The following is a 10,186-nucleotide window of genomic DNA, read 5'->3' as shown; positions in this document are numbered from 1 at the left end:
ATGGATTAAGTGGATGTGGAGAGAAGGTTTCAGATGAAGATGTTCTTAGGAAGGACTTCTCTCATTCCTTTCAGTTTTGTTGTGCTCACCTTGGAGCATGTCAAGGAAGTTTGTGTGTGTGCATGTGTTTATGTATTTGTATGCATTTGTGCGTGCATGATTCTCCTCTCCAGTGTTTCCCAGAATGCCCTCCTCTCTCTCCTGGCTACAAATCCTCCTCTTCTGAGCACAAAGCCTCTCTTCTGAGACACCAAACGATTCCTTTGTTGCTATAGCATCCTCTCTCTCTTTCTCTCTCCCTTGAAGAATCACATATAGACACTAGGGAGTGATGACCAGCAGGTGTGTAAGATCCCAGCACCAGCGTGTGCCAGATTGCCTAGCACTGATTGATCTCAGCTTGACAAGATGAGTCCGATTCATGTAGCTTGGACACTGCCAACAGTTAGGTGGGTGGGGGGCACGGATATAGTGTTATCTTTCTAGATCCATGGATACTTTTAATGTTAAAAATATTTTCCTTTTTATCCAGAACAGCAGCCATATTCGCGAGAAGCCAAGGCCACAATTTTAGTGATATTTCTGGATGTAGCACACAGCATGACTTGCTTTCACAGAGCTGACTATCTTATCAAATCATGAAGCAGGAAACAGATCTGATCACGACTAAATCCAAGCGGTTAGCGCGTCGTCCCGCCCATCAGCTGCGAAGCGTCGTGGGGAACCCAGTGTCAGGTAAGGGAGTGCCGTGATAGACTGCACTGGAAAACACAGTCTGTCCCCCCAAGAGGTGTGGCGAGGGAGGGGAGGCCGAGGAATGTGTGTTTGTTTTTGGTTTCCATCTGCAGATAAGAGCAGCTGCACTTTAAAGGGCTGGGTGCGCGAGTGTCTGCTGGTGATATTTACAGTGTGCAAAGCAAACCTGACAACTCCCACTATGCATCAGTGAGTGTGTGTGTGTGTGGCAGTGTGTACACAGGAACGTAATAAAGTATGTATGAGAAGACATGCAATGTAACCATCAAGACAACACAAAAAAGCCTCATAAGATTTTTAAAAACACAAATATTCATGACATACTGCACACATTAGCCTTCGTTAAACTCAAGTACTTGAACTGTTTGTATTAGCACAAGACAGTCGACAGCTGCAGGGCGAATTAGTGCAGAATATATTTGAGTGAACGTACTCAAGTGTTTCTCGTCTGCCTACTAGCAACAGCTCATATGTGCCAAACGTGTGAGCAACTGTTGAAAGCAACTGTGTCAGTACCCTTGGTAGTCACTTAAGCTTCAACTGTCAGACCAGTCCACACGTGTTATCTTTCTCATTATGTGTCTGTTCGGACGTGGAAGAAGTCATTTTTTAAATAGTTTTTCTTTTGAAAAACAAAGCAAGAAAAACAAAAAAATAAACAGATAAGTTCTTCTCTTCTGGGTAGAAATCCTTTACTTCCCCCTGTGAGATACAGATCCGCTTTGGTGAAGTCATTCACAGAGGAAAGCACAATTCCCTTAAGCTTATCATTGCTCAATCAGCTCCAGTGCGTTTCCAGAAATAGATGGGGGTGAGGGTTTGAACTAAGGCGAGGGACTGAAAAGCCATTAACTGTTTTTTTTTGCTGAGGAGGGTGACATTACCATAAGGCCTTGTCGGCTGGCTGGGACCACACGCTAAGTTGAGCTCCACCTGTTTTTATGACGGGGGAAGGGGGCCGAGCGGTGTGCTTGGCACCGGATTAGCATCAATAGTGGTGTTGGCAATGCTTCACTCTCACTCTCCCTCTCTCCCCATCACTTTGCTCCATGCCTTTCCTATTCCCTCTTCGTTTCATCACGCTTCAGTCTCTGTGCTATTCTGATCCCATATTCAGCCTTGTCTTGCTGGTATTCTTAGCATCATACTTTTATGGCATTAACATACTCCATATAACACCTCACTCTCTCTTTTGTCTGAACCTCTCTTCTGCCCTGCCACAGTCACACCTTGGGGGTGTAGCCAGGGTTGGGAAGTTATTCAAATTATTATATCAGATATAGAGCACAAATGTATTCTCTCACTTATTTGCTACTTTAAATTATGGCATGCCAACCTTTGAGCATCTTTAAATAATGTGTGAAAGACCCTGCGCCTCTTTCATAAACCTGGTATTTAATAAAACGATCATTCACGTTACATTACAATGAAAACATATTCACATGACATTATAATCAGTAATCCTGAACAGACCATATTCCAAAGATAACCTCCAAGACCATCAACGCTTTGTTGTATTTGCAGAAATACAACCGTAGTATAAATCTTAGTACTATTCCAAGTAGTATGATAACAATCTAATTAAAATGAATGGAGGACAGAATAACTGATCCCGTGATAGTGATGCCCTTTCATGATGGCTGGAGGTTAGAGTACACGCTCCTTTTCTTTTACGACTACAGGGCATCACTGGCCTCAGCCTTTATGCGCGTTATTGATTCCCCAGAAAAAGGGTTGCTGTGCGTGACTCCCCTCCTCTCCTCTTCAAGCAGTCTGGAAGGACACAGTCCTTAGTTGTGATGTGCGGAAAGGAATCGACCCCAAAAAAAGACGAGCATTAAAAGGTAATTTCAGAACAACCTGTTCCACCCTGTTGATTCTACATGTACACAAACAGTGTCACAGAGCAAGATAAGCGAGCACACTCCCACCCGACTCTAACACTCACAGTATCAGCAACTGAGATACACCCACACACGCATGCTGAACTTTACTCAGCCTATCAAGCCCCACGTTTATCAGGGGACACGCAGACTGACAAGCGATGATGAGCGGGCCCCAGAGGAGCCATGATATGCCAGCAGGGTCAGAGGGATTTGGTGCTAGTGCTGGAATCATACAGTCCAACAACCTCTCATCATAAGAAACAGACAGTAACCACAACGTTCTCAGCGTCAACAGGGCACTAAGAAAATCTGTTTCACTCTGATGAAGAAGAGTGAGGTTATTGCTGAAATCATACGTTGATTAATAAGCTACGATTCACCTTCAGGCTTAATTTGAAATGGACGCTCAACTCCCAAATAATATTAACCGCAAATAAATCCAAAGCTTCAGTGTTAATTTATATGTTGGAAACCCCATTAGTATAAGCCATTTTTGTAAAAGGAGAAATAACACATGCTAAATTATATAGTAAATGGCCTTTTGAGTTTGAATCAGTTCAGGTGTGATCTTTCCAGCCCCAGTACTCTTTTTGGATCCCATTGCATAAAAAGTACTGCAGTTATCCATTAACAGGCCACATCCTCGAGGACACTGGGTGAAATGTAACTGGCCAGCTTAGCATTCAGCTACACTCTCCCGTACAGGTTTTAGTACCGTTTTCCAGCATTGCATATTGTATTTTATTATTAAAAGTTAATAAGTGACTCGGCTAACTCTCTGGAGGGGGAGTTTTCAATCTAGCCTCCCAGCAACAAGGAGATGAGATAAATAGCACCCTGGGGTTGAGAGGGATTCAATATATTGCATAAAAGCACCTCAGCAGATGCTTCGCTAAGATTTTCCCCCACAGGAGCCTGATGCAGTTTGTTACCAAGAAACAGTTGAGTTTTGCCCCATCTTCCAGGCACAGTATCAGATCTGGATTCTTCGACCCACAGTACAAGGTTTCCGCCCGTCAGCTGTGTCGTTTATGCCTCTGAAATGTGTTGCGTGGCTCAGCAGCCTGTTCGCCAACAGCCTCGTCACACATACGAGTTCTTGCTTTAGTTCAGGAAACGTGAGCCAACACAGCCTGCATGGTGTGAACAAACGTTACTCCGGGTTTGTGTACTAATATGTCAATGTTGCAGGCAGAGGATATTGAATGTGTCGAGATCTGTAATATATCGTGTAATGTTGCATAATTCACTTTGTTGACCCATTCTATTGTGAGTGAACTGTCAAAACTCTTTGCTGAGGACATAGCGATGTTCCAAATGGGTGAACTGCAAATGAATGTGGGCGTATTTAGGACAAACCTGATTCTTTTGACCCGAGGACAGAATACTGGATCTGCCCAAGCATGTTGCAAAACTCTGATCCTCTGCATAACCTCCTTTAAAACCTGTACCGACCAGCTCAACCACACAAAAACAATGAAACTGAACAAGTGCAATTATTTTCAAGCTTTTTAATACAAACTTAATAAACTATCAGTCCCTCTTAACATGTAAGACACTGACTCCAAATACTTTGTTATACCGTTTGTTTTTTTTATCAAGTATTGCACAATGTAGGTACAAAATTAATATACGATTACATTTTGTCCATAATATAGCAAAAATCTTTAAACTCTTAACAGAAAATACAACTCTTATGTTTTTCAAAAAAGCAAATATTCTTAAATCCCACCACTACGGAATATTCTGTACACAATCTTTAGAATAGAGTCGATGTTTTTTTTAAAGATGGATTCATTTCATAATTTCAATAAAAAAAGAAAACATAAAGTTGCTGCAGCCATCACAGATCACTGGAGTAGTAAAAAGATATAAATGCAATACCATGTCGTAGAAACAATAGATACTCTGATATTTTACAAACTCTGTACTAAATTAAATTATACAATTAGAAAAAAGACCAGGAAATCCCACTTATTTGTGCCAATTTCTTGAAGAAATTGGCGGTGTCCAGTTATTTTTAAATACTGAAAGAGGCCATGACTTGTGGTGGTGTTTTTTTTCTTCTTTTTTTATATCTTAAAACAGTCACATAAAAAAAAGTTGTGCTTGGTTGGCAAAAGAAATAACAATGATGCATGTTGAAGTTTAGGTCACCAAGCTTGGACATCTTGTACTAAAGGTATAACTCAAGGGAGCAAAGGAATTCACCCTCGGGCTCATGCTCTTAGACTCGGTACGTAGATCTTACAGCTGACAAGTCACTTTTCCCTTCCATCATGACATTCTGTTTTTGTTTACATGTTGCGTTTCTTTCCCCCCCTCTCACATTATCTCTGGTCGTTTCTGTGTGAAATAGTAGCTTAAGTAGTACCTTTTTATGTGTACTAGTTGGCCATAACTGGCTGGAATTGCTGGTTAGAATACTGCATGTTGTTCAAGCTGAAATTCAAGCCATCCATAAGGGACTTGTCGTTAAGGCCACCGTAGGCCGCAAACATGTCAAAGGCATTGCTGTACTGCAGCGGGCTGAGGCTGAGCGAGCTGTCTCCAGGGAAGAGAGCGCTCTGGCTGCCCTGGCCCTGAAGGCTGGGGAACACAAACTCCTTGGCATTGGGGGACAGGGCTGAGGGCTTCTGCTGCTGCTGCTGCTGCTGCACCCCGAGGCCCAACCCGTAAAGAGAGTGCATGGAGGTGGAGATGGCTTTCTGTTTCAGGAGACTGTTCACATTCAGGCCGAGGTTGGTGGGAGAGGTACGTGCCACCTTGTTCCCAGCACTACTGCTGCTGCCGTTGTTGTTGTTGTTGTTGCGGCCGCTGCTCTTCATCTTAGTGGAGCCGAACTTAGTGGCGGCGAAGGTGGCTGTTGTGAAGGTTAAAGGCTGTGTGGAGCGGGGCATAAAGGTGGGGCTGACTGCTGCCGAGTGGCCGAATGGAGGAGAGGGCGAGGTGGAACCCGGAGAGGCTGCGTTCACAGGCTCGTTGATGGGCATGAAGACCTGTGCGTCGGGATTGAAACTGTTCTTGATCTCCTTGTCCAGATCGAGCGCCCCACTACTGGCTACACTTTCATTGCTGTCATCGACAAACAATACTTTGACTGGCCCCTTGTCCCCGATCTGATAGGACACCTCATAGGGGTCAATCCACACGCTGAGGTCCTGGGGCAGATTGTTGCGGACATCTTCAATGTCCAGCCCGCTCTCTTTGGCTGCCTTCTCCACCACAGGGTCCACCTTCTCCCCCACGTGGATACATCTGAATCCTGAGCCCTTGTATGGCTTTTCTGGGTACCAGTGTCCCTCGTACTTCTGCTTCAGCTGCCTCTCCAGCTCCTCGCCGAAAATGTTAACACGCCGTCTCGGCAGCTTGTTGTACAGGTACGAGATGATGAAGTTGAGAGCTACTTGGATTTCAAGCTGCATAGCTAACTGCCGACGTTTACCAGCTAGGTGAAGATTGGGTGTGTCTGACCTTGAATGTGTCCACTGGGTCTGCTTTGTTTATCCGTGGTTGGCAACACAGATGCTCTCCAGGCAGGATGGCGAAAGCAACCAGTATTTGGATAAAACAGGTTCAAAAGCAAAAGTGCTGGTTTTGCAGTGAAGTGATGTTCTCCACAGGGTATGATATTTTCCTGCAACAATTGGGAGAGGGAAAAAAAACTTGTTAATCATCCATTTCAAAATGTTAACAAAGTCACAAGTAAATGTAAAGGCCAACAGGAACAATCAATCGAAATATAAACAAGACAGATTCAGATTCAGCTTCGTTTGACCACAACTAGTGCAGCCTTTATAAGGGGAGGGAGAGTTAGTCTCCTTTAAACATTAACGCCAGTGCATGATGCTGTGTTGACTGCTGGGAGCTCAAATATCTCAGGTTGACTGTCACACAACAGTCCTCCGGAGCGGAATTTCACAGCAACACTCAAAATGTGCAGCTATTGCAGAAATGTCAACACAGAGCCCACTGATCCTGGATCAGGCCATACTTCTTGTTCATCTGGCATTTGCTGTGTATGTAAACGTCAGAAACTGGGTATTGAGCACGTTAACCTCGCACTAATACTAGGTAATCCTGTTACGTAATACTGGACAGCCTCCAGAGCAGGAGACAGGGAAACTTAAGCGGAGTTGTTGCATTTAAGGAACATAAACAATGAACTCAAGAGACGAAATGCCTTGCCAATAATGCATAGAGGAAATTATTTTGGTGGCTTCAATCTTCAATACAATCCTGTCACAGGGGCTGGTTTGATGAGCTCTTCCTACACAAAATAACCATGTCAAAATAGGACTTCTGTATCGGCGACACCCATTTGTTTGGCAATTTTAGACAGAGAAGATGAAATACTTTAAAGTTACACCATGACGGTGGATACAATGCAAATGTCACCAACTAGAAAGCGCAATACAAAGAAATGGGATGTGCTGCAATAAGCCTCGCAAATAGAGTAAAGCTGAATTTAGAGATACAGAGGGACTATATGTCGAGGCTCTTAAACTAACCTACCTTAAGAAATGGGATTACTTTATTCATCCAATAGAGGAAATATAATCTGCAGGGGGATATAAGAAACATTTGTCGCCTCCCTAATGAAACAGCAACATAGAGGAGATTTCTCAATGTTGCGAAATGGCTACAGGTCTTTCATCTTATCGGTTAAATTAAGAGATTTCACAAAATATGCAACAACCCACCAGCTATAGAAACCTGTATTGACGCCATTATAAATTAACAGAAACTACAAAGTACTATGTAATCAGTATAAATCCACGTGCACGTCCAACGAGTCTTTGATGGGGGTATTGTTTTTTTTTTTAATACACCTGATATGAGAGAAGAGATACTACACGCTGAACTCGCATGCACGCGCTTACACACACACTCACTTTCTCAAACACACACACCCCTCCCTAACTTCGTGGACTGACGCAGCAAATCAGCTTAGTAAGTAACGTTATGGATACAGCTATAGCACGACAGCAAGCAACATGAAGTCAGTGACTATAAATATAGCACAAGTGACAGAAAGAAGGCAGCAGAAATACTTACTTTTTGTGTAAAAAATAAAAATTCGCAGTAGTTCTTAAGTACCGTTAGTTAGTGCAAATAGACAAAAGTATAAATACTTTCTTCACATAGAATATATTATCAACGTTACAAAAAAGTATTCCAGTAAATGTACATTTCTGAGGATTGGCGTTTGCTTCGGTTTCTGTTTGTAAGGTTATTTCGTTTTTTCCTCGTTCAGCAGGCTTGCAGAGTAGCTCCCGCCTCTCCGGGAGTTTTGCTACTTCGTCCCCCTCCTGTTACAGCGTTGCCTTTATTTATAGCTTTCCTCCGCCATGGGCACGAGGTAGGCGGTGATGCGGTTTCAGAGGTCAAAACAATACGAGCGGCTGCGATTGGTCCAAAGTGCGAGACCCGCCTTCAGAGTGGTGCCTGAGCTGCGCTCTGATTGGCTGAGCTGAGCTGTCAACCTGTGACATATGATTCTGTGAAACGGGGAGAGACGCCTCTGATGAGCGTTTGCGTCAGAGATAACCTAGGTCTGTGCTGACAGCGAAAGGCTAAAGTAATCATTGTAAAGACAGAAACGGTAGTATATAAATATATATATATATATATATATATATATATATATATATATATATATATATATATATATATATATATATCCTGTACGACTTCGAACAGGCTTGAAACAAATACTTGTATCGATGTAAAAAAACAGCCCTATTGTAGATGTTTTAACAGACTAAACATCTCTATTTCCGAGGAAGCTGCTGTGAACATCATTATCAAACAGACCAAATTAAATAGACGCTATGCGACTAAACACTGTAGCAAAAACGCTGCTCTTTTAAATGCCCGAGCCATATTTAGCCTCGAGCATTTCAATGAGCCGTTTTCGCGACTTTAATCTCATTTATATCTATATATATATATTCCTTTATGTCCTTTTATTCTTCACATAGGACCTTAATTGTATCGTGACATGCCACGAACAACTGCAGGAGTTACGGTGAATGTACACGGCCCGAGAGGAGATTCCCTATAGCCGAGCATTACAGCTGGCAGCAGTGTGGGTGGTGCTGGACGCCGTCTAGAAAACACGCGCGCTGATTGGTCCAAAACGGGGCAGGAGCTCCACGCTGAGTGGTGAGGCCGTATCTAAGGTGCTGATGTCGGCTGCGCACGTCATCGCTCTGCTGAACGCACGTTGCTGCCAAATTTAAAGTGCACCAACACATATAGTTGTGTGTTCATGATATGAAGTCACTGCTGTACAATGTCAGTGTAACTTTACATTGCTGGGTTTTTTATTTATTTTTATGGAAAAGGGGTCATAGGATATATAGGACTATTATATGAATTATTAAACCACAATAATGAAACAAATATGTATTGAAACATAAACAGAACAAAACAGTGTTATCTAATTATAATATTGATTATTATTGGTTCATTATACTATATATATTATATAATTGTATACTATAATATTATTATAGATTGATATGTATTAATGTATTGTCTTTTCTGTTATTTTCTATTATATCTCTTGCATTATATGAATTAAACCACAATAATGAGTAAGTATTGTAACATAAATGTCACGGAACAAAGCATTGTTATCCTAGTTATAATATTGATTATCGATTTCTTAAATTATATATACATATTATATATCTTATATATTTATATATTATGATATAATTATAGATTGATGTGTATTAATGTATTGTCTTTGAACCATTTCTGTTATTTTCTATAAATATCTCTTGACAACATGAGAGTCTTTCGTCATCGCAGCAGCTGTGTCTGTAATGGAAACGAGAGGCTGTTGGTCTATAGCCCTGCTGACAGAGTGGACTTGTAGACATTCCTCAAGCACTTACAGTAGGTTTGCCAAGCGCCGTCATGTGCTTGTTGTGAGCTGTAAATGTGTGCGAAAGGGCTTCTGTGAAAAGTGCTGTGGGGATCAAATAGGCGAGCCTACATGAGACATATGATAGATCAGACAGGGGCTGAGCAAAAGAGAGATTATAGTTTGACATTGCCCCATGGATTCAGATGCACAATCTAGTTTGTCTTGGTGGAAGTGGGTGGGAGAGCGTGTTCTCTGCCAACAACATGGTGACTTCCACAGTCTTGGCAAGGCCTTCTGGCTTATTTACTGTAAACAGCACAGCACAGTCTTATGTCTCATGTGCCTTTTAAGGTAGTTTACATATCATGCAAAGCGCTTGTGCTTTTTCAATAGTGTGTAAATTGTGTGTGCAGGCTTGCTTGCGGCGTTTGCAGTTTTAACAAACAGCTGTCACCTGACAGCGCAAGGTCAGCAGCCATATTGAGGCATGGTAAGACTTCTATATTGTCTTAGGGTGTAATCCTCTAATATATCCTCCACCCAGTGCCGCTTCTGTCACTTGTGTTTATGAAGGACTGTAACACCCTAAGATCTCTAATCCCACAATCGGTCTCCAGTTGAAGTCTGCGCTTACATTCAAGGAATGTGAATGTGGGAAGAAGGA

General features: G+C 42.3%; 1 protein-coding gene across 1 annotated transcript; it reads right to left on the bottom strand.

Annotated features, from left to right (window-relative positions):
- Positions 1 to 4,136: 4,136 nt before the first annotated feature.
- On the bottom strand, positions 4,137 to 7,933 carry LOC306750236 (protein Tob1-like). Its single transcript, XM_079233631.1, has 2 exons — positions 7,701 to 7,933; positions 4,137 to 6,279 (listed from the first exon to the last, which is right to left on the bottom strand). Exon 2 carries the CDS (start codon positions 6,065 to 6,067, stop codon positions 5,030 to 5,032), a length of 1,038 nt encoding a protein of 345 aa, XP_079089757.1. The 5' UTR covers positions 6,068 to 6,279; positions 7,701 to 7,933; the 3' UTR covers positions 4,137 to 5,029.
- Between the last annotated feature and the right edge of the window lie 2,253 nt (positions 7,934 to 10,186).

Source organism: Taurulus bubalis, assembly GCF_910589615.1.
Source record: "Taurulus bubalis genome assembly, chromosome: 17".
Classification (NCBI taxonomy): Eukaryota; Metazoa; Chordata; class Actinopteri; order Perciformes; family Cottidae; genus Taurulus; species Taurulus bubalis.
The sequence above is the reverse complement of the archived record's forward strand: the minus strand, read 5'-3'. Positions and strand labels throughout refer to the sequence as shown.